Here is a 22,924-nt window from a genome sequence, read left to right as displayed (position 1 = left end):
CTGTTAGGAATTCCCTGCGTCTTGTGGTGTGACCGAGTGGGGGACTTGCATGGGACTGGGGACATCTTGGTCACTCGGATACTGGGCCGTATGGTGGAGGAGAGCACCTGTGTTTTGATGATAAGTCGTATAGTTCTTTTGGACAGTAGAATTGCCAGTGGAGGGTAAAATGCAGGAAAAATCTTTGCTTATTGCAATGTCCATGCAGGGTTCTGTAACTTGCTGGTTACAGAGGTATTTATGGGCAGTGATCTTTGCCGGACTTCGCTCTTAATGAAGCAAATGCTGAATAATTCAAGCTGTTTACATTGTATTCTTGGCTGGAACAGTGTAAATGCAGTTCCAACGTCCTGCTTTAGTTTTAAAGGTAACCTGTCTGCATAATCCTGTGAATAGCAAGGCTTTTAATACAGGGTAAGTCGCCTTGTGTTAAGATGATGCAAACTCATTCACTAAAGCAGGCGGCTGAGGAAGGTAGACAAAATGAAGAAATAACAGGTTACTTGGCATTTTTTTTTAAGTGGGAGGGTAAAAGTACTTGACCTCTTGATTACTGCCAACTTTTTTTTTCTGTTATCTGGAATGGCCTATTGAGATTATTTTTAAGTTAATAAAGGTTTTTCTGACCTTTTATCTGGACAGGAGGACAGATGCTTGTGAATGCCCCATGGCGACAGCAGCCCCTAGTCATTCTTTTCTTGCCTATTCTCACTTGGAAGCGTTCTTTAGGTAAGGAAATTGCTTCAAAATATGCCGTGCGGTTTATTAAATTACACTTACTACACCTCACTGCTGACTCTTTAAATTACACCTGTGTTTTGCTCTTTTTCAGTTAAAAATCTTATTTATGTATCTTTCTGTTCACATGTCATTATCAACCTACATCCTTTCATGTTGTAGAAACTGACAGCATTTTCGCTGATGAGTTTTGGCTCTGTGTGCGCCCTGCCATGCAGAGTTAGCAAAGGAATGATCAGCTCATTTCACTGAAGAACAGGTAAAATGTGCAAGTAGTGCAGGAGCACAGTAATTTAAATTTCTCCAGATTCCATCTGCAAACACAGTTACAAGAACATGTCAGCTTTGTAATCCTGGGCGAGCATGATGATGCAGCTCTTAGATCTTGGCATGTTGCTGTCCCTATTATTTGATGCAGTTTTATTGGTAAGTTAATGTAAAGTAGGTAACTGAATTTGGAGATTTGGGTCCTATTTTCATAAATTAATAGTAGTAGAAGATGATGCTCTTTGATACTAAAATACAGAGTAGCTCCTATCATATTGATATATGGGAGCATCTTGATGCATTATCAATATTTTTCCAGTTGTGAGACAGTTTAGTGAAGGCAATTTGTCAAGGATGAGAGTGATGCAGTAGCATAGCTCCTTTTGGTAAACCTGAGCAATGTTTAAATCTGAGAGTTCTTCAGTTTAAGATATTAGATGTCATCTCTTCAGATACAAATCTTCTGAGCAATGTCACTTTCTCAGCACGCTAGTATGTGGTTAGCTGAAAAAAACAACACTTATGTAGGTACATAACCTCCTGAAATACTATGCACGCTGTACCTGTGTTGTGTAAGAGCAACACTGGTGTGACTCAAATTACGGGTAATGCCAAAACAAGGTTTGTGGGAACGCCTGCAGCTTTTTATTAGCTAGTTGATAGTTCTGAGACAGCAGCATTTGGTAAAGCTGATGTATTTGTCACGTTCTGTTCTACTTGCACATCTCACAGCATAGAGGGTATTAGTCATCTCAGTCTTGTTTCCACAACTCACCTGAATCCCTCTTGGGGGCCTCCCAGAATTTGCAGAAGAGCTTTTCTRTGGTCCATGACTTCACAGGTCAGTTCATCTTCTGGGACCCCTCTCTGCCTTCTGGTTAAGGAATCCATGCACACACATGAGATGACTCATCAGTGGGATGGATGTTCAGACACCAGAAAGGTGCTGGTAACTTGACAGGAACTTCCACATTCTTTGGAGGTATGTGTGCATGTCCACCTATCATTTAATACTACCTTGATTATATGTAATTGAGTTATCTTCAATTGTATTTTAAAATACATATACAATCAGTCTATTTCTTAGTCTAAATTTTAAGCATTCACACTTGCACAGTAATTATCAGGGTCTCGTGTTTAGAAAGACATGAAAAAATTTGCTAGTTTTAAAATTCAGCAATACAGAATACTAAAAAAAAAAAAAAAAGACAGCTTCAGAATATGTCTGTTAATGGAAGACATGGCTGCTTTCATGAAGAACAGCCCGGGTTGCTATGTATGCTGGGCATATCTTGTTTTATTTCTTGGTGTTTCTGAAATAGATGTACTGCATCTTGTCTGCAGGATGGGCCTTTGTGCCCTTTCTAGTAGCTTTAGAATGACAGATCTTTGAGAGCCAAAGCAGCCTTTGTGAAGCTCAGATAAGTTTCAAATGGCAAAGGGAGAATTACCCTTTTTTTCAGATACTTAAATTTTACTGAAATCATGCTTTTAGACAGCAGCATTTTTTTTTTTTAATGATGAACACTAAAGTTTAGGAAACAGCAAAATTTTTAATGCAGCCTAAGGAGACAGGAGGAAAAAATAAGCAGGTTATTTGCACCAAGCTAAATTTAGCAAGGCTATGAGAAATTTGAACAGAGTTCTCTATGGTTAACTAATGCATCCACCCATTATGCCAGTTTGTTGTGCAAAAGTAAGAAATAAGTAAAGATTTGAGAAGTCATAAAATGTGATCATGTAGGTAACTCAATGAAATGGTCCGAAATGTGTTTTCATATTGAGCTCATAAGGAGTTTGCATCTTACTATGTTAGTAATACTAGTACAATTAGTGGTAGTATAATTAGTACAATGGCACTTAGTAATTGATTACAAATACTACCTTGCTTTTGAATGGAATGTGTCGGAATGTGCCTAGCACTATTAATTCGCTCTGATGTAATCACTTTCTCACTTGTTATGTAAAGCACACACAGGTCTGTTCAGGAAATAATTTGAAGAGTGTCACTAGTTTATCATTCTGCTTGGATATGTGTGCTTTTTTTCATAAAAACGAGATATTCCCACTTGCATATCTGGCAAATTTTCAGCCCTTAAGACTAGGGTATGTCAGTTGAATCCTACTGCTCAAAGTGGAGCACAGAAGTGTGCTGGAATAAAGCACGTGGTCTGAACGTGAGTTTGAATTAATTTGTGAATATTTGGATCTTAACCTGTTGTGTCGTGCATCTGCTTACTGCAAGGTTTGTTTCTGTTGCGCAGCTTGGGAAATAGCTCCAGGTAGCTAAGTAAGCTGGAATAACATTTAAAACCAGTGTGACTTTCTAAAGTAAAACTTATTTTTAGCTAATTTAATGTTTAACGATTGAAAAGCATAATATTAAAAAGAAATCCAGGCATCCTGTGAGGGCTGTTCTGGAAGGCTTTCAGGAAAAAAAAATATACAATGTGTTCTGTTGATTCACATGCAGATCATAATTTTACTGCCTTCACTAGATGATATAAAAACTGATGCAAGAAGCACATGTTAGGCTCCCAATTATACCTGTTAACATTATGTTCACATCTAGATTCTCAGCTCAAGTTGGGCTACCAAGCATTTTTGCATAGTAAAATATTTTAAATTTCAATAAAATTCTTAGTTCTTAAACTGTTTTTTTCGCCGATTCCACCATCTTCTGTGTGCTTGTTTTTGTTTTCTGTTAGAGACCCTCTGTACTTGAAACCGAGAAGCATCTGTGCAGGCTGAATATACCGGCTCATTCCAGTGCCTGAAGCTGATTACATTCATAATGAAGAGGGCCAGGCAGAAGGTTGGGGTAGAAAATGAAGCTCCTGAAACATCACAGAAAAGAAAAAAGAGAACTTGTTTCCAGGGAGCACCGTTTGGAGAAGCCAGCTTGCACTCGGGCTGGGGGAGCCTTCCTCACCACGTCATTCTGCGGATATTCCAGTTTCTACCTTTAGTAGATCGAGCCAGGGCGTCCTCTGTTTGTCGAAGGTGGAATGAAACTTTCCACGTCCCGGAACTCTGGAGGAGGTTTGAATTCGAACTTAGCCAGCCAGCTACTTCTTATTTAAAGTCCACTCATCCTGATCTCATTCAGCAGATTATCAAGAGGCATGCTGATCATCTGCAGTACGTCAGCTTCAAGGTAAAGGCTTGAACTTCTTTCTAAAAGCGCAGCTGCTCCAGGCTCTTTCCATGCTGTTTCCTTCCTGCATCTACATCCTGCATCTATGCTCCAGGCTCTTTCCATGTTGTTTCCTTCCTGCATCTACAGCTTAGTTCCTGCGCAATAAAGAAAAAAGAAACATTTTGTGATGCTGTGCCTGAAGGCTGCCTGACTTTTTTTTAAAATAGAGACTGTGGGGGTTTTATAGTGTGAATGCAMTGATACTGGCAGCTGCAGTGCTCAACAGATGAATCTGCAGATAAAGTATTTCTTACAGAAATAGAAGAATTTAAGAAAAAAAGTGTGTGTTAGTGCTGTTGCTGAGCTTTTTTACACCTGGAGACCTTGCGATTTGGTTGCGTAGCRGGAGGGAGCTAATCAGTTATTAAGGGAGCTGAGATGGAGTAGAGATTGGTCTAGAGCTACCCGTGAGGCTTACGGATGCATGGGGACCTTCAGCTCGTTGTTAAACATGTTAAGCTATTGTCCCTGAAGTAACCTGAATTAGTTTGCTCAGCTGTATCTAGGCTTTCCTGAGGCTTTTTATTTCTGCCTTAAATGTGTTGGGCGTTCGTGTGCATGCACACATACGTGGCATGCACTGTGTATCATAATGCCAACATTAATTACTCCTGTTATGTAGRAGGAAATATGGGCATGAGGCTCTTCAAGGAGAAGGGCTAGGCTTAAGTTACTCGTATCAGAAATACCTTTCAGTTATACTCTGTCCTACATTTTGATAGTGCAGTAGTTGAATATTTCTATTTAACTCGTCTTATCATGAAATTGCTAATTACTCTTACTTTGACCTGGTGGCAAATGAAATCTTGTGCAGTACAGGCTGTGTTGCTTGTATTCCTTGGTATTCATGACACTATTAAAGTTTTCTAAACAGTAATAGTGAATAACTACATGATTCTTAAATGTCTTTGCTAGGTTGATAGTAGCACAGAGTCAGCAGAAGCAGCCTGTAACATCCTTTCTCAGTTAGTGAACTGTTCTATCAAGACACTGGGTTTGATTTCTACAGCAAAACCAAGCTTCATGAATGTCTCTAAGGTAATGTCCTATAAACTCGATTTTTGTAAATATATTGAGAAATTATTTTTTCAGCAAAATATTTATTCACTCTTAAAACAACTTTCTTTAAGAGAAGACTRGATAATAGTTATGCTTATGTAGGAAAATATATAATGTTGATATAGACTTGTTATTCAGAGAACAGTTATTCAGTTGACACTTTTTAAATAAACTCTTCTCTTGTTATTGATGTGTTATCTTGTGGTATCTATTAAAATGAGGAAATAAATTTAGGTTCCTTTCATTAAACGTAGTAATGTTGATAACTTCACAGCATAGAGGAGTGAACTGTTCTGAATTCAGAAGAGCTGRTCCTTCTAATTTCCAAATTAAAAGATACAGCAATCGCTAGTTCCAGTGTATTGAAGAAAAGTTGAGATAATTGTATTTATTGTTTTTTTCTCTCTCCTTGGCGAGGTCACAGCAGAATTATTTTATAGAAGATAAAAGAAAATTACACTTTTGATTGATTCACACTTCATTCTCTTTGAATGCAGAAGTTTGGCTTATATGTAAGGCTTATGTTCTCATGCTTTTCTTCTTTTTTTCTGCCCCCAAACAGGCTCATTTTGCTTCAGCACTGACAGTAGTTTTTGTAAACTCCAAGTCATTGTCATCAATCAAGATTGATGACACACCAGTTGATGATCCTTCTTTGAAGGTTCTTGTCGCCAACAATAGTGACACTCTGAAACTACTAAAAATGAGTAGTTGTCCGTATGTGTCACCTGCTGGTGAGTAGTGAATTTGAGAAATGTTGTATTAAAACAGTAGGAAACAGTAGTTAGGGTTTAGGTTTGAAATGTTATCCATATTTTCTGTGCCTTTGAGTCTTCTAGCTTAGGCCTTTTATTGACCTAATCTTGGATGTTTCTAAATTTGAAGGAAAAAAGAAAAGCCCTTTGAACTTCTCACTTGACTACATCTTCTAGAAGTCTTGGAGATGCTCTTTATGTTTTTCTCGGCTGTTCCATTACTTCTGATAATAGGTTTTGAGGAGAAAAAAGCCTTCAAAATTAGTGCACACTTTTAATGCAGGTTCCAGGGCCTTAGCAGTCATTGCAAATTTTGCCTATAAGTAACTGTGTCAATGACTTAATGGGCTCATCTGTAGAACTTAAGTCAACGCATGTTTTGTAGGAATAAAAGTACAAAACCAAGTGTAAATCAAGTACTCCTTGGTGGGATAAATGTATTTTTAAGATGATGCGAGTTAAATGTATTCAAAAAAGTATTAGTGCTTTGAAGTTGTGTTATAGAAAGGTGAGAATGTACAAACTTTAAAAATTTGGTAGTATTACGACCAAAGGACTTTTTCGTTTCTGCAGTGCCCTCCGGTGTCCACATCTGGTAGTACAAGTGTTTTATTTTGGTTGCTGAAGGGCCTGCTCCTTTCAAGGTAACAGTGCAGGATTTCCTGACAGCTCAGAGAGCCTTTGGGTCCACATGTGAACAGATGTGGATATTTAGAATTTTATTGCACTTCTGGTTCTCGATTGTGGGCATGAACACTCAAGCCAGTAAACTTGGTGCTTGCTCAAGTTCTACAATAAATAATTGCTAGTTATATTCACTTCTTATTTAACCAAGTAATTTTATTTCCCAGGAATTCTCTGCGTTGCTGACCAGTGTCATGGACTTAAGGAGCTGGCATTGAACTACTACATTTTAAGTGATGAACTGCTGCTGGCTCTTTCGAGTGAAAAACACGTGGATCTTGAACACCTTCGGATAGATGTTGTGAGTGAAAATCCTGGACAAGTTGAATTCCACACCATTAAAAAGCAAAGCTGGGATGCTCTTGTTAAACACTCCCCCAAAGTCAACATTGTGATGTATTTCTTCTTATACGAAGAAGAATTTGATGCTTTCTTCAGAGAGGAAACCCCTGTTACACACCTTTACTTTGGTCGTGCAGTAAGCAAAGCAATGCTAGGTCGCATTGGCATGAATTGCCCAAGGTTAATTGAGCTGGTTGTTTGTGCTAATGGACTTCAGCCTTTGGATGAGGAACTTATGCAGATTGCTGAGCGCTGTAAGAACTTAACGGCGATGGGGCTTGGTGAATGTGAAGTGACTTGCAGGGGGTTTGTTGAGTTTGTGAAGATGTGTGGTGGCAGGCTCACCCAGCTTTCCATAATGGAGGAGGTGTTGATTCCAGATAACGATTACAACTTGGATCAGCTTCATTCTGAAGTCTCCAAACACCTTGGAAGAATGTGGTTTCCTGATATGATGCCAACGTGGTGAACTACCGACATCTGTGGATAAACTGCTAGGATCAGGGTGTTGCTCTCTATGCAAATAAGGAACTTAAAAATGATGTATGAAACATATTTCCAGATTTCAGTTTCTCTTCCTTGAAACCCTGGATAGAGGGGTAACAGTAAATCACTCAAGAATGTTCACGGTATAGTGAAATAGTAATTAAGTGTACTTAACTGTAGACACTCTTGAAAGTATGTCCATGGTTTACAGGTACTTTTTTACTTCGGTTAAATAAGGCTGCTCTGATTTAGTTTCAGTTTAATTCTATTAAAGTTAGACTTTTTGTGCTTAGTCTTTCTGAGGTAGTCAGGAGATAAGTAGAGAAGCTTTCCTCCTTGAACAAATCCAGCTTGTGGAGAGCTGGATAAAACTTGGGAGTTCAGGAAATCCGTATTGTTTGCCATGATGTTTCATGCAGCAGATTTTTTCCAAGTTCTTGCTATAAGTGCACAGGCTCATACTTTATATTTGAGTAACCTGGACTGATGTAAGTATTTTTATTTAGTTTAAGCTCACTTGATGTGAGTACATTGAAGTGGTGTGGTAAGCATTAAGTTTATGCCCCCCAAACCCTTCTGATTTTAAATTGCACTTTAAGTCAGTTTAAGATTAGCCAAATTGTAGAGACAGTTTTGTAGAGTATGTTGTTTTTCTATTTTATGTACTTCAGTGGATGGGGACAGAGACCTTGTTAAAATTGCTGGATTTCAAAGTTTGAATCTAGGTCGATTACTTACATCAATGATAAAAGACTTTGGGAACTACAGAATAAAGGGAATAGCTTTCGTATTGGAGAGAGGCCAGGCTCTCGATTGTGAAAACTGATGTCTGAATGCTGTTCCATGCTCCTGATTAGAAGGATTTCAGGAAAAGGACCAGTCAGAAAGAAGATTTGAGAGGAAAATGGTGATCTTCAGTCACTTGCTGCCTGGGATCCAGGGTTTAAGAGCACTTTCAAAACTTATTTGCCATTCAGAGGCCACAATCTGTGGTAACTTTGCCTGTTTGCTATAGTAACTTGCCGCAGTGTTCTCTGTGAGCCCTGGTTCCCAGAGCTTGTGTTGCTGGTTCCTGAAATTTTTGATCTAGGGGGGGAAAAAAGTATATGACTGTTCATTACATGTTACTCTTAATTGTTTGGGGTTTTTTGAGGAGAAAAGTTCTATTCCTTGCTTGCGGGCAGTGGAAGGGAAGGGGGAGTTGATGTAGAGTATSTATATTTGTGATATTTTGCACACTTTGTAAACTAAAATATACTGCATACCAATATTACAGTAATTATTTTCTTGCTGTAGTAGGTCCATCTTCCTGTTTGTAATGATGTGTCCATTTGATGAATGGTGGGATTTGTGACGTTATAGCCAATGTCAGATGGTTTCTTCCGCAGTTGAGCTTTTCTGCAAAAATAACTGCCGTGGGTTGTCTGAAACTACCATTATCTTGGACAAACTTGTTTTATGACTTGTTCACAACTCTAAGCTAAGGGAATTAAGTAAGAAGATGCAGGTCTGAATCAGTAATGCATTTTTGCTTTTTGCACAGTGGGGTAGGAGGGTGGGATAGGGAGGCAGAAGAAGGGCAGCTGACTGTTTGCTAGCACTTCTTATGGAAGCAAGTGCTTCATTAGTCAAGAGGGTTATAATTTACCTTTGGACAGAAAATTGAAGTATTTCCAGACAGTATTTGGTTTGATACGTGCTTTGCTATAACTGAAAACTTAATAAACTGATTTAATCCATGCACTGCTAGCAGGTACCTGTCTGTTCAACTTCACTCCTTCTAGGCAGAGTTTTGTCCTACAGTGATCGTGTACGTGAGCAACCTGGGGAAGGACAGTCTCGTTACCTAAGAGCTTAATTGTTGTCCTTCCACATTCCTGGTGCAAACTCTAGGATGTTTTGATGTGCGGCGACTGTGAAAACTTGGAGAAATCCTGCAGGAGATGTTTACAAATTCCAGAGTCCTTCATCTCTCTCTCCCACCTGATACCATTAATGAGGCACCGGGGGCTATATGCGGAATGTAGAACAGGAGAGAACTTCAAATGCTTGTGTGAAATATTGTCCTTTTCTCTGCCTCTCCATTACTAAAGGAGCCACTCTGTGAAGCTGTGAATGATGGTTTGCTCCAGCTCAAAGGTTATCCTACATCTGTTAGTGCTCCCAAAATATACTAATGTTAGGGCCTTGCAATATTATGTAAAATCCAAAGTACTGAATCAATAGTAATGCAGAATGTTGTGTTTTTTATTTATTCTGGGTAAACAATTTGTTTTTCCTTCACTTGTTAAAGCAGGCTGTCCGCGTGAGAAGAGAAACAAACTTTTGGATGCTGAGATGAATTTATTTTGAATTTACTTCACTTCCATTTCATCTTCTTTGTCCCTTCCCCCTTTGAAGATAGCTGGTAGGGTCTGAATGATCGCAGTTCTCAACGTGAATGTGGGATGTGATGCCGGGAAATACTCTCTGCATTGGGAGCATTTTCCCAAGGACTTGTCCCTTCCCAATGAAACCGTTGTATTTAATGGGATGGATACAGAGCAATTTTACACAGAAACCTGGTCCAAAAAAAGAGTGAATAAATAAAAGTAGCCAAACACTATAGTCTTGGAATATAAAGATAATAGAGCTACTAAATTGGTGGAAGAGGTAAAATGGGGAGGGGGAGGARTGAGGATGGGGATTCTTGGTTTAGGAAAGAGAAGAGCTTGAAGACTACAGATTTAAACAGAATTCCACTAAAACATCTTAGCTTTTTAAAACTTTTCTTTGCAATTTGTCTCCCAACTTCAGGACTATAGAGAAGAGTCCTGAAAATTGAGAACTAGCCTTTTATGTTTCAGAGTGAGTGCCCTGCGTTTGGGTTTCGACAAAGGAACAAAAATTTCTGAATGTAARTGGGTAGCAGGTGCTGTGGCTCAARCCAGATGYRCTTTGCTTCACTGCTTGGGTGCAATGGATCACATCCTACATGAAATTAAAATAGAAGAACTAAATGAAAAATGGCTATTTACCTGGTCCCTTGATTTGGATCCCATCATCAATGGCATTTCCATTATGAAAGAACTTAATGGGTCCGGAGAGCTGGCCAGCAAAGGGGGCGTACACAGTAGCTCCATCAGCGCAGATGACATCCACACCCGCGTGCTTCCCTTTGCCGCTGCGTCTGAAAAGGGTTGCGTTAGTTGTGACGATGCTGGCTTAGGTTGTGGTTGAAGAATCTAAATTGTGTTTTTATTGAAGTGTAGATTAGGCAATGCCCTGGTTTTATGATCTGTACTGTTAGATTTGCAGTTTTGTGCGCTGACAATGTTTCTTACAACCCTTTGATTAGAAATGTGCAGTAGAAGTGTTGGTYAGAAGGTATTTTGGGAGCTCATCTAGTCCAGCCCTCCACTGAGTCAATGCTGTTCCCAACACTGGGTCAGTTTGGTCTTGGTTTTGTCCAGGTGAGTCTTAAAGTTTCCCAGAACGGATGTCATGACTCATGACAACCTGTTGTGTTGCTGCCGTTACCTCTGTAGTGAAAATATTACCAAATTTGCGACCTCAGCCTTCAGGTAGCTGAGTTTTAAAAGGGGCTCAACCCCACTTAAACTCTTTTAATGAAGCAGTAACAAACTCATGCTAATTACAGTACCTTGGAGCTCCGTAGTATCCACAGCCGTATCTGTCACAGCCTCTTATCTCGTTTGTAGGATTCCCAGCACATACTGCTGCCCAGTGTTGATCTTGTTGTGGAAATGGTGGAACAACTTGGAATGTAGAAACACGAGAAATTAGAATGATKCTGAATAATCTGGTGGACTCCATCATGACATTTTAGTTTCTGGGTTCTGCTGCACAGCTGTGAATACTTTGTTTTCATTTTAATTAAGTAGGAATATGCTGGAGTTGTTGATGTCACAGAACTTGTCACCCATGTGGAAGTATGAGCACATCAAGACTRATTTCACTTTTTCTTCATGTAGAGCTATCAGATTTAAGGAACACTCTTTAGAGAAATGCCAAAGGATTATCATGTTTCCTAGAGTGTTACCTCTTCAGTAAATACTCTGTGGTTTTTTTTTTATTTGGATGAACCTAATAACATTTCATTCTTCAAGCCCTATTCTACATTACTACCAAAATCATTAAATTTGTATTTGTAAAGGATCATCCTAAAAAGTGAGGAAATCTTTGCTGTGTTTTATCTRAATAGATATTTATACATATATACATGAACACAACACTTTTTTTTACCAGGTTTGAGTAGAGGGGTAGGATCAGAGCGGTCACAGTTCTCAACATGGATGTGAGAGACAATGCCAGGAAATACTCTCTGCATTGGCAACATCCTSCCAAGCTCTTGCCCTCGCTGGATGGTGCCATGGTATCTGATAGGGTGAATACAGACGAGTTTCACACAGAAACCTTGAGAGAGAGGASAAGAAGGGAAGTCAGGAAACATGAAGTGAATCTTGTGCTGTTCAAAAGGTCCTCCATGTGAGGACACTCTTAGTGGATATTGCAATGATGAAGCCAAGGTGCAGTAAAGATACCAGCAGCCCTAAAATCAAAATTCTCTATCTTGTTTATGGAAAAGGGGGAAAAAAAGAGAAAATAGACAGTATTCCCRACAGGAATAGGGTCAATTTTCCCAGCAGAATTTGGACACATTCCTGATGTTTTTACAGTTTTTTGATTTTTTGATTTTTTAATAGTTGGTTTGCTTTATTACCYGTTTTCTCAAATTTCTCTTCAAAAAGAGCATAGGAAGAGGGCCGTGCTTCCTGCTAGTGATGGCTTGTGATGTTTGTGAACAGGATTGTAGTTGTGTTTAGATACAGGAACCAGAGAGCAAACAACAGCTTGCAGGACTTGGAAAGCCACAGAAATAACTTCCTCGAGTGAATAAAACAGCAGCTGCTGTTACTTGCCTGATCCTTTGATTTGGACTCCATCGTCAATGGCATTTCCATTATGAAAGAACTTGATGGGACCTGAGAGCTGGCCAGAAAAGGGAGCGTAGACGGTAGCTCCATCAGCACAGATGACATCCACACCCACGTGCTTCCCTTTGCCGCTGTGCCTGGAAGCAGAAGGGTGTTTAGGGAAGCCTGTCAGGCCCGGCGTTAGGGAGAGGTATCAGCACCCTGCAAGATCTGAAGCTTGTGCAACCCTTTAAGCTTTTACAGTTGCAAAAGAATTGGAAAAACAGTGGCTTCAATCCATCTTTAACTATTGGAAACGTAACTATTGGAAAGGATCTTTTTCTACACACAAATACATCTGTTCCTGGGGAAAACAGAATTTTATGTGGGGATTTTTTCATTTAGAAAGGCAAAAGTCACATAATGAGCTCCYGCTCGCAGCCTGTGTTACCTGTCAGCACCGTAGGCGCCGCAGCCGTATTTGTCACAGCCTCGGATCTTGTTGGTAGGATTCCCTCTGCAGATCTGGGCCCAGTGGCGGTGGTGTTGGGGGGGRTGTATGTCCCACTGATTGCCAAAAGCTTTATGAGCAAAAGAGGGGCAAAAAAAGGGAAATTGAACAGGTTCTTAGCATTGTACTATTAGGAGTTGTTAAGCTGCAAAATACAGAGTGTGCTTAAAGCAGAAGACGAGTGTCATAACTCYGCTGTGTGTCACTTCTGTCTAGGTGCCATTGAATGCAGCTTCTCTCTCATTACCTGTAAATTTGGTTTCTGGGATTTTTATCCTTCTCTCCTTAAATTCCATGACTGAAATCTAGTACCCCTTGTTCCCAACTTAGTACCCAAGTACTGGGTTCCCAACTCTAGTACCCCACCTGCRTCATTCCTTGGAATATACTTTGCATCAAGTCCTGCATCAAGTTGTTTCACTATAAATATTTATTTTTCTTCAAGGTAAAACCCCAGCAGGAAGAGCTCCAACGAGAACCCCAGCAGGAAGAACCCCAGCAAGAATGGGTGTGATTAGAGTTTTCCAGTGCTAGGTAGATGGGGAAAGGACAGGAAAAAATGTAACAGCAACCTCTGCATCAGAATAGGTGTGAGGAAAAAGATGAGAAATGGGCTAACAGCTAATGCTAAACAGCAATGATGTAGTAGTTAAATTTATAACAAATGAGCGAAGGTATTTCARCTCCACCAAAGATTTACACTTCATGTTTGTTAATACTGGAAAGGAAAATTCTCAAAATACTCCAATATGATATGGCACTAACTCCCATGCACACCCATGATTAGGTTTTTAAATCATTACAATATTATACATTACAATAATTCTACGTAAAACTAAATTGAAATATACAGCTTTACTATTATGTTTATTGGAGTGAATTTCACTGCTTTCTTACTGCCTGCCTGAAGAAGAAGTAAAGACAAATGCAGAAGAGTAATTGCAACTCACCAGTGGACAYCAAGCTGACCACAGTGATCAGGCCGAGAGCTGACATCTTGTAGCCGCTCCACCGCTGTTCTTTGATCAAATCAAAGACACCTCCTAGTAGCTCTCCTTGGTATTTATGTACTTTGGAAAGTGCAAGTCCATTTTATTTTTGGCCAATCAATCTTGAGCAAACTATTGCACCTCCAAGTAGATGATATTGCCATATTAGGCTGTAAAGATGTCAACCAGCTCAACTGTTGTTAGAGTTGGTTGGGAAAGATAAATGTYTGGCCTCTTAGCACACACTAACAGATGGAAACAGAGCAATCCCACCGGTCAGGAAGCTCCAGTTGAACCATTTCTCAACTCTCTTCCTCCTCCTGAAGCTGGGTGCACCTTGGCCAAAGATTTAGGACCGGAGAACACAGTCTAGAGACTTCAGTTGGAGGGAAATTTTTTACAGCCAATATTTAACCTCAATTCAATGTTTTGGTCCTTCCTTGAGGGGCTTTAATGATCTACCTGCACCCCAGTGTGACTGTGACACTCATGCTGTAGTACCTGCATGCTGTGCAACCAGCATGARCGTCAATAATTTCATAGGATGTAGGTGTCAAAGCGTTGCTGAGCTTAGCTAGCTAGCTAGTACACTTTTCTTTCTATGAGGAAMAAAAGTAATTTAAAAATAAATAACTTTGGAGTCTTGTCTGGTGTTTCTCAGTTGTGGGGCCTCCAAACATGGTTTCTATAATAATGCTCTCTATCTGCCATGTCTTTAGGCCTTGKTTTACTCCAGATTGCCAGTTTGCAGTTGTAGGCGTTTAAATACCTCATTGAAGTTTTACCCAGGGACACCTGCCTAAAAAAACAGGTTTCTTCAATAGTGTTTGCTGAGCTAATGAGATGGTTGTGTTGCCAAGGGAGGAACTGCAGCTGCTCCATCCTCTCTGCAAAGTCCTTGGAGACAGAAAAGTTGAGTGTGAAACAAGCCAGACTCTGCTAGGTGAGAGATTTGGAGTATGACTTTGGGGTCAGAGAGATTGGGAGTAGCTTTTATTAGGTTGCTGCATTGCAATGTGGTATTTTTGATACCACAACTTGAGATATTYGGTATCTCAAGTTTTACAGAGTGGCCTGTTTGTAATTTTTTTACATCTCCATTTGTGTTACTGGGCTTACTGCAGCTTGCTGGTAGCTGGGAGCATGTGCTTTTTGTATCTCCTTCCTAAGATATCTTGCTCAATTCTTTCTTAAATAAATAGCTCAAGATATATATATATATATATATTTCACAGTAACTAATGCATTTGTAGTGAAGTATCTACCTCAAAAAAAGGAGTTTTATAATTCATGCTATGGTAGTTTCGGCGTCCCCTGTCTCTGCCGTGCGACGTGGCAGTGCRGATTCGTCACCTCGGGCAGTTGGGCGCCGGGAAGAGACGAAACTCCCGGTGCCGTCCCGTGTTGGGCAACGGAGGCTCCGTGCCGTGGGGGCCCTTGTGCAAGCAGCCCACGTCCTTGCGCCGGTAGCAGAAGGATATGGGACAACCGGCACCGAGGGCTGCGGTCGGGCCGCTTCCCTGCGCGCGGGCAGCAAACGGAGCCAGGGCCCTTCCCGAATAACCCCGGCCTCTAGGGCCTCCTGGGAGGAGAATCGTCCCTAGACAAATCCTAACGCACCCGGAGAGCCACGACTTTGATGGGAAGGGTATGGAGTTATCAGAAGTGCTCCCTGGACTCCTTAATAACTCCCCGTGGTCCTACTCTGCAAAACAACAGTAGATGTTTCATGATTTACTAGAGAAGGCAATAAAATGATAACGTGTGTTTGAAGAGGTGCTTCTTTCAGATCGACTTTCCCCATTTCAGGCAAGTTTACGCAGCTGGAGGCAGTTCTTTTGTTTCCAAATTTAATGTGGCAATGATAGTGTCTGAGCCTGGCTACTACCTCTGAATTTCTAAATAGAACTGGTAGATCTTTCTTCTCCCAGATTTACTTGTCCCAAAGCTTTTTGCAGACTTGCTTTCAGTAAATGAGTTTTTCAGTAAGTTGAGCTTTTGGTAAATGAACTATTTTACCAACAAATAGAAACAAGAAAGGCTTTTTAAGCCCCCGTTGTTGTGATAGTGTTAAAATGATGAAGCAGGTTGCTGAGGACATGAGGAGCTTTGCGTGATTTGACATTGGCAGAGTTGCCTGGTGGTGTGAGGGACAGCTGGGATTAGTCACTAACATGGAGCCCCAAACTCTCTGCCTTTTAAGATATATAAAGGAGAAGTCCCACAAAGACCCCTCCTCTGTCTCAGGTGAGGTGGCAAGCTAAGCACGTCAGGCTTTCCAGGTGATCTGTGTGCATTTTGGTATCAAAAGCTGTTTGTCTGGAAAAAGAGCACTAGTGTTAATCATAAAAATCAAATTATGCTTCAGAAGTTAGCTGTGGAAGAACTCGCACAATCAGCCTGTGGTTTCCATGGTGAAAATCAAGCTGACCCAACCTAAAACAAATGGCACCTGGGGTTTAATCAGGCTTTTCATTGCTTGGGGAGACCGCAATGACATGAGGTTTGTCACAAAGACTAAAGGAGCTTTAGGTGTCTGGCTTGGGTTGTAGTATCACTGAAAAAGCAGCAGGTTGTGCTACTTGATCAGCCGAGAGACATGTTAACTAGATAGTGTGATGTAGAACACTTAAATATATGGGGAGGTCCAAGTTTGCCCACTCTTGGGCAATTGGTTGCCCCATTCCCTCCCCRGCCCCTCAAGGACTTCTGCAACAGCCTCTATTTTGCATTTATATTCTGCATTTCCAGCACCAAGGTCACTGGTGCTACCAATATACCTATGGGGATTTACAATGATGTGATGAGRTTATCTGTCCTTAAGGCAAACTTTGTGAAATCACCAAAGAAATTCAAAACATTTTGTTAGGAATCACTGTTTTAATAMGGTAATTTTCCACACGTAAGTGAAATGAAGATTTGGGCTTATTAAAGAAACAGCTGCAAAGCGAGCAGGGACGTGCTAGCTTGGTGTGTTACAGCCCAAGCCCAAGTTGCTGGTGAACATCAGGAGGGCCTCCTTCTCTCGGACAGATGCTCTTCCCTTCCCAATAGCTCCAACACTCACTTGGCTGCTGATGTGACAATGTGCAGGGTGCATCAACACCTTTAATGCATTTATTCTTCCTCACTCAAAGCACCCCCTGCATGACGCATTTTGTTGGAGTGTCTTGTTTTTCTTTGCAGAGCCCCCGTTCCAGGTTCAGTGGTTTCTGCTTTATTTAAGGGACTATTGATGCGCAGGTGAGTTAGTGGGTACCTTGTGACGGGCCAAACCTTCGCTTCTGAAGCCTTGGGGCCTGTTAAAGTAGGGTGTGGGGTCGGTGAAGTCACAGTTCTGGACGTGGACGTGGGAGGTGATGCCTCGGTACGCGCTTTGCATGGGCAGCAGGATGCTGATTTTCTCACCCGTCCTGATGGGGCCGCTTGACTTGACTGGTTTGATGTAGAACATCTTGATGTAGAAACCTGTTGACAGAGCTACATCTGGATGTAGCTCCATTTGCTCTTSCTGGGACTCAGGATCTGCTACGAGCTGTAACATTAACTGGCTTCAGGTGTCCTGTAACCTCTGGTGGTGGCTGGATTTAGTGGGACTCACAGGAGCCAAATCCTGGATTTCTAGGTAATCTTTTTGCTTAAATTCTCATGCTATAAAAATACACTTGTGGCAGCATTCATGATTTTTGGGCTCATTTTAAAGTCTCGCAAAGGGACTGGAGTGCTCTGCCACTGAGGTTTGCAAAACGCACAGCTTTAGCTTGGGTACCTTCCCTGGAGAGCTGCACGCCGTCATCGATGGCATTGCCGTAGGGCCGGGTTCGCCCGTCGATCCTCCCCGTGAACAGCGCATGGACGGTGGAGCCGTCCTCACACACCACGTCCACCCCTCCGTGCCGCCTCGCGCCCCTGCAAGAGGAGAGCAACGTGTCCGTGGGTCCATCCATGGCACTTCCACACCAGCCTTCCTATCCCTACCCTGTTCCACCTTTTTAAGGTTTTGTTTTGTTACTGAACTGAAGATGGGGCTCCCGTCTTCACCTGGGCTGGTTGTATCCGCCGCAGCCCTTGGTGTCACAGCCTCTGATTTGGTTGCTGGTTGACTCGAGCAGATGTTGGCCCATTGGGCTGCAGCAGCTAGAAGAAAAAGGAGGAGAAGAGAAAAGATGAGAAAAACCTAGAAACAGGATTTCCCAGTCCTGGTTGTTTCAGAGCTTCTTTCAACTTCCATGCAGGGCAACCTGAGAACTTGAAGGCATGATAGGAGACCTGCTGGAATCAACAGTAAGGCTGGTCTGGACTTTGCTGTAACTGGATCTAGAGAGAACACTAAATACAGAAGCGTCTATAGGGACACTTCATGTTTAGCTGGCTGATCTTTAAGTAAAATGCTTTTTTTAAGGAAAAATACATTCTGTTAGCAAGTGGTAGGCTTTAATCTGCCCTGACTTACCCAGCCACCATAGATATTGCTGCTCAAATCATTTGAGCACAGGTCTTTAGCCCAGCTCAAGAGGCTTTCCCGTGGTTGCTCTGCAATGTGAGGGGGGGTTTATTTTTGAAAAGCAAGAAAATAGAAGTCAAAAATGAATCGGCTCCTATATCCTTACAGATGAACTTCAGGGGAAAAAAAAAAAAAAAAAAAAAAAAGGAAAAAAAAAAAAAGAGAGAGAGAAGGCAGTTTATAAAGAGCAATGTTTACAAAAAAATCTACTAACTTACCGCTGGAGACTGCAGTCGCGAAAATGACTGCTGTGGCTCGGTGCGTTTTCGGGTGCCTTGGGAGCTTTGTTTTCACACTGAAAGGTCTAAAATACCCTGCTTTCTATTTATACATCCCAGCAGAAGCTCTAGCCAATTTTTTCCAGCCAATCGGAAAATTTATGGGACACTAGTTGCTTTGCTCTCAGATTCAAGCCAAAGAGCAAGGACGGACAATAACCTAGCTAATTGGGGCTGAAGAGGCTCCAACTGAGGATCTTCATTTATTTAGCAATACCAGCTAAATACTATCTTGTTTGCAACCACACACTGAATTTTAAAGCCAGACTTTAAGRGGGGTTTGTAGCTCTTTCTCTTCATTCCTGCCTCTTGCGCAAACTTGGAGTTCAGTAGGACGATTTGGGTGGAGAAAGGGAAAAGAATTCCGATGAACTTTAAAAATATCTGGGCGGATAAATACCTTGTACTCCCACCATGTCTCGGAAGAAATGGAGCCAGGTGGCCCCATCCCTGAAGCACTCAACCTTGTGCTGGGAAAGCTACGTGGTTTGATCAAACAGCACACAAAACGAGGCTCTTCTCCCCCATATTTATTTGCCAATTTTATTGCCCAGATATCCCGTGTTTCCAATGTGATTCCTGCAGCGTGACCAGGGGGAACAGACACATGTTTACAATCTTTGCTGTGCCTGAACGGGGCAAAAAAAGAAAAAGTAGTAGTAAGAAACCCTATAATATTGTGGCTGAGCAAAATTACAGGAAATTCAAGAAATAGAGAATGCTGGAGCATGAACAAGGCCATCACGGGAGTTATTTCTGGGAAGGGAGGGAATGTGATCCATTGGTTTATGGCCAGGAGCTGGGAGCTGTTTGTCTCCTTGGCTTGTTGAGGGCCTGGTCTGGGCCATGGGGAGCTGCTGACCATTTTGTTTCTCTGTGCAATGGAAAAGGAAAGCCAGGGATGYGAGTGACATTGTTTTCAGATGGGATGTTGTGCCCTCAATGGCTCTTTTCCACCGTGTTTCTAATGCTGGTATCGCGTCGATGGGTTGAGTTGGGCCATAYAGCCCCAAAATGGACCAGAAGCAGAGCGCAGATGTGAGAGATTCGAAGCATCTCCCGCACCAGCAGTGCTGGCAGCAGCTGAGCATTAATCATGATTTACACGAGAAGAGGTGGTGCTGGCAGCACACCTTCAAGACGAGCATGCCACCTTCTCCCTTTCCCCTKGAGTTTACTTAGTAAATGTTTTGAAGCAGTACGTTTAGAACCAGGAAAAAGGATACCTGGTTCTCTGCACCGTGCTTCTCTTGCCCAGGTCTCAGTTAACCCTGCTCAGATAAAACAGCATCACCTTAAATTCATTTTGTTAAGGGTTCAATCTTCTAGAGACTTACCGAGCAGGGTCTGAGAGAATTTAAGAGGGCTTATGGAGAAGGAAGTCTCCTTTCTGCTGGCCCATTGCTCTATGGAAAGCGATGGCAGGGGATTTGTTCCTCACCCCCAGTTATCTCTCTTGGACAACCCATTTTAAGCCTAGTTAGTCCCTATGAAGCAAGGAGGTAGCAAAGCAGCAAGCGGCTTGCCCAGTGATCAGCCCAACAGTTAAGCGCAATACAAATAAGATCAGATTTAAAAGGCAACGAGATTAAATCCTACCCCTAGAACTCACCAACGTTATTAAAAGCAATTTCCCAAACTGTAGCCATCTAATAAAGCTCCTGTCCAACTGGAAACATCTGCCTCAAAGCCTGGCTTGGTAAGACACGGTGTTTTCGCTCTGTGTGTCAGACACACAAATAGCTCCAAGAGCTGTGGCTCTGTCGTGCACATAAATTACCCAGTTTGCTGGCAATGCTCAAGGGGTGCGAATGCTCAGCCCAACGAGCGGATGCTACAAATGCTCCGAGCTCCTGTCCCCCCCACCTTCTGTTTCTGAGGAAAAAAATAAATAGAAAGGACAGGATGTTCCAGAGGACCCGGGTGTCCAGAAGCAGCTGTTTGATCTGCCTCCTCTTCACTGATAACATCTCAAACCTTGAAAGAAATAGGAACTCGCTTAGTGCCAATTTTTTTTTTTTTTTTTTTAAGAGGATTTTTTTTAATGCTTGTTTTAATGTTTAAGGGACTCCTGCAATGCAACATCTGGCTCGTGCAAGGGGCTCTGAGGGAAAGGCTGCTAACGAAGCCCTGCTCGGTTAGGAAGTTGCGTTGAGAGGCTTGCTGCAAAGTCAGGCGGGAGAGAGTTTAGAAATGCTTCACCTGCAGGAAAGCAGGGGTTTGTGCTTCCCCAAAAGCCTTGCTGCAAGTTGCGGAAACACACGGCGGTTTTTTATTAGTTCATGCAACCGAAGGAGCCCAGTGCAATTGCGAAAACAAGCTCGTTGCTCCCATGCTGGTGGCAACTACGTTCCTTCCTTGACGTCCTGTGTAAATATACATATATATTTTAATCTGTGTAGATACCCACAAATTTCATATCTGTAAATTTGCGGATGTAAATGCATATAATTTTCCCTCTTCTTTAATTTTTTTTTCTGTTTTTCTTTTCTCCTCTGTCTCGTATGCATCATCCAATACCTCAAAGTGTCTGTCTCAAGCACTTTGCGTTATCGCTGCTGGTCTTTGATTAAAAAAATAAAAAAATAGTGCTAGTGCCCTTTTAGTGATAGTTATTCTCCCTCTCTCTCTCTCTCTCTTTTTTTTTTTTTTTTTTTTTTTTTTTTTCCTTTTTCTCCATATTCAGCTGGTTTTCCTTCCCATCACTGATTTTTGCAGGGCTGCAGCCCAGGGAAAGGCTCGGTGGGTGCTGCTAGGCATTTAAGCTCTTGCATTTCTAGGGCTCCTTCGAGGATGTTTTGGTGCTGGTGCAACAGTTGCTGACGCTGGAGCAAAGGATGCCTTGAAAGGTCCCGATTCAGGATGATGGATCCCGCAGCAGAGCCTGCTGCTTCCCCGGATCCGAGCCCTAGCGCGGGAAGTGTCTCTGCAGAGGAGACTGGGTCTGTAAAACAACCACGGAGAGAGCCCAGCTTGTTAGAGGAAAAATAGAGGGAAAGTTATTGGTGGCACCCAGAGGGTTGGGATGCAGCGCCCGGGGCTTGGCCGCCCTCGCTGGGATGGAGGTGGTTGGAGGCTTGCTGAGGTGGCACCACTGTTGGGACGTCCCTTAGAAAGCATGGGACATTTGAGTGAAAATATCTGTTCCGGTGTTGGTTTCGTGCTGCTCTCGGCCGCCCCTTTGCCCGGCAGAGGGTGCAGCCGCTTCTCGGTTCTGCACGGAGGAGTTTTGCGGAAAGCAGCGCCCTGGCCCTCGCTGCAGCCTCTTCCCTCTTTAGAAGAGAAGAGGAGATTGCAGGGGGCTTTGCAGCTGCAAAACTAGGGCTATTTAATGCCTGCATCGAAAACAATTTCAAGCAATATTTGCCCAGGCAGGAGGGACTGGGGACAGCAGTTGTGTAGCCCTTCTCTGTAGGACTCGCTTCTCCAGTCGCTTGGTTATAATCCCCATAAATCCCCGGCCAAACGGCAATTTCCTGCTGACATGGGGCAGTGTGGGAGCAAGCAGGAACTCTGGCGAGGGCAGCCCGTTTTGGCACCTCTTTCCTAAGTCCAGCTGCAGGGCCACCAGCCCTGGGAGTCTTGGGGATGCCTTTGCACCCCGAAAGAACCTGAGCATCATTTCCTACATCGGGGACCRAGGCTGATGCTGCAGGCTGAGCAGATCAGGGCTCTGTTCTCAAAGCGGGGCTTTGTGCCAGGTTTACCCGCTGGTGAGCAGGACGCTGCGAATGCCAAGTCTCCGGGAAGCTCCCATCCCCTTGCAGTTGTATGGCTATTTATTTATTTTATAGTGCTGCTTATGATTGACAGTAATTGGCATGGGAATAATGAGGCCCGCAAAAAACATATCTGAGGGTTTGCAAAAGCTGCAGTGCATCTCAAAGGGGGACGGACCCGCCTGGCCTCCTTTCAAGTGCCCAAATATTGCAGCTTGGTGCAGCCTAATTAGATTCAGTCTCCTCATTCGAGGCTACATTTTCTTCATAATGAGGGGCAGATCTAAATTAAATTGTGATTCCCATGAAGAAAATATTTGCCAACTCTCCTTGTTTGCATGCTGCTTCCGGAGATTAGGGAAGGATAGGAGCTATGGTCCTTGCAGGCACAGAGGGCACCAGGAGCATCTCGATGCCGTGAGCTGCCCTCATCCAGGCAGAGCATCCCTCCCTGCTGCCAGCCACMACGGCAACAGT

The 22,924-nt window shown here is 42.4% G+C and overlaps 3 protein-coding genes across 3 annotated transcripts; 1 reads left to right on the top strand and 2 right to left on the bottom strand.

Annotated features, from left to right (window-relative positions):
* The first annotated feature begins 643 nt into the window (after positions 1-643).
* LOC112954292 (F-box/LRR-repeat protein 21-like) lies at positions 644-9,047 on the top strand. The gene is made up of 6 exons (XM_026047440.1): positions 644-729; positions 1,847-1,987; positions 3,714-4,162; positions 5,120-5,242; positions 5,826-5,997; positions 6,870-9,047. Exons 3-6 carry the CDS (start codon positions 3,800-3,802, stop codon positions 7,511-7,513), a joined length of 1,302 nt encoding a protein of 433 aa, XP_025903225.1. The 5' UTR covers positions 644-729; positions 1,847-1,987; positions 3,714-3,799; the 3' UTR covers positions 7,514-9,047.
* Positions 9,048-9,842: 795 nt separating this feature from the next.
* LOC112954293 (myeloid protein 1-like) lies at positions 9,843-13,953 on the bottom strand. The gene is made up of 7 exons (XM_026047441.1): positions 13,908-13,953; positions 12,898-13,027; positions 12,453-12,604; positions 11,776-11,946; positions 11,174-11,288; positions 10,548-10,699; positions 9,843-10,091 (listed from the first exon to the last, which is right to left on the bottom strand). Exons 1-7 carry the CDS (start codon positions 13,951-13,953, stop codon positions 9,901-9,903), a joined length of 957 nt encoding a protein of 318 aa, XP_025903226.1. The 3' UTR covers positions 9,843-9,900.
* Positions 13,954-16,833: 2,880 nt separating this feature from the next.
* On the bottom strand, positions 16,834-19,176 carry LECT2 (leukocyte cell derived chemotaxin 2). The gene is given in 6 exon segments (XM_026047552.1): positions 16,834-17,414; positions 17,716-17,855; positions 17,988-18,042; positions 18,045-18,083; positions 18,669-18,732; positions 19,129-19,176. Coding segments are annotated over 6 exon segments (585 nt in total). The 3' UTR covers positions 16,834-17,175.
* Between the last annotated feature and the right edge of the window lie 3,748 nt (positions 19,177-22,924).

The sequence above is a fragment of the Nothoprocta perdicaria genome, unplaced genomic scaffold (genome assembly GCF_003342845.1).
Source record: "Nothoprocta perdicaria isolate Ctin4 unplaced genomic scaffold, notPer1 scaffold_5, whole genome shotgun sequence".
In the NCBI taxonomy this organism is placed as follows: domain Eukaryota; kingdom Metazoa; phylum Chordata; class Aves; order Tinamiformes; family Tinamidae; genus Nothoprocta; species Nothoprocta perdicaria.
The sequence above is the reverse complement of the archived record's forward strand: the minus strand, read 5'-3'. Positions and strand labels throughout refer to the sequence as shown.

Bases quoted from the DNA above. Each gene is read 5' to 3' on its own strand.
- LOC112954292 (XM_026047440.1), top strand. From the start codon at position 3,800: ATGAAGAGGGCCAGGCAGAAGGTTGGGGTAGAAAATGAAGCTCCTGAA. The intron at 4,163-5,119 runs GTAAAGGCTTGA...TGTCTTTGCTAG, and splicing joins TGCAGTACGTCAGCTTCAAG to GTTGATAGTAGCACAGAGTC. The intron at 5,243-5,825 runs GTAATGTCCTAT...GCCCCCAAACAG, and splicing joins GCTTCATGAATGTCTCTAAG to GCTCATTTTGCTTCAGCACT.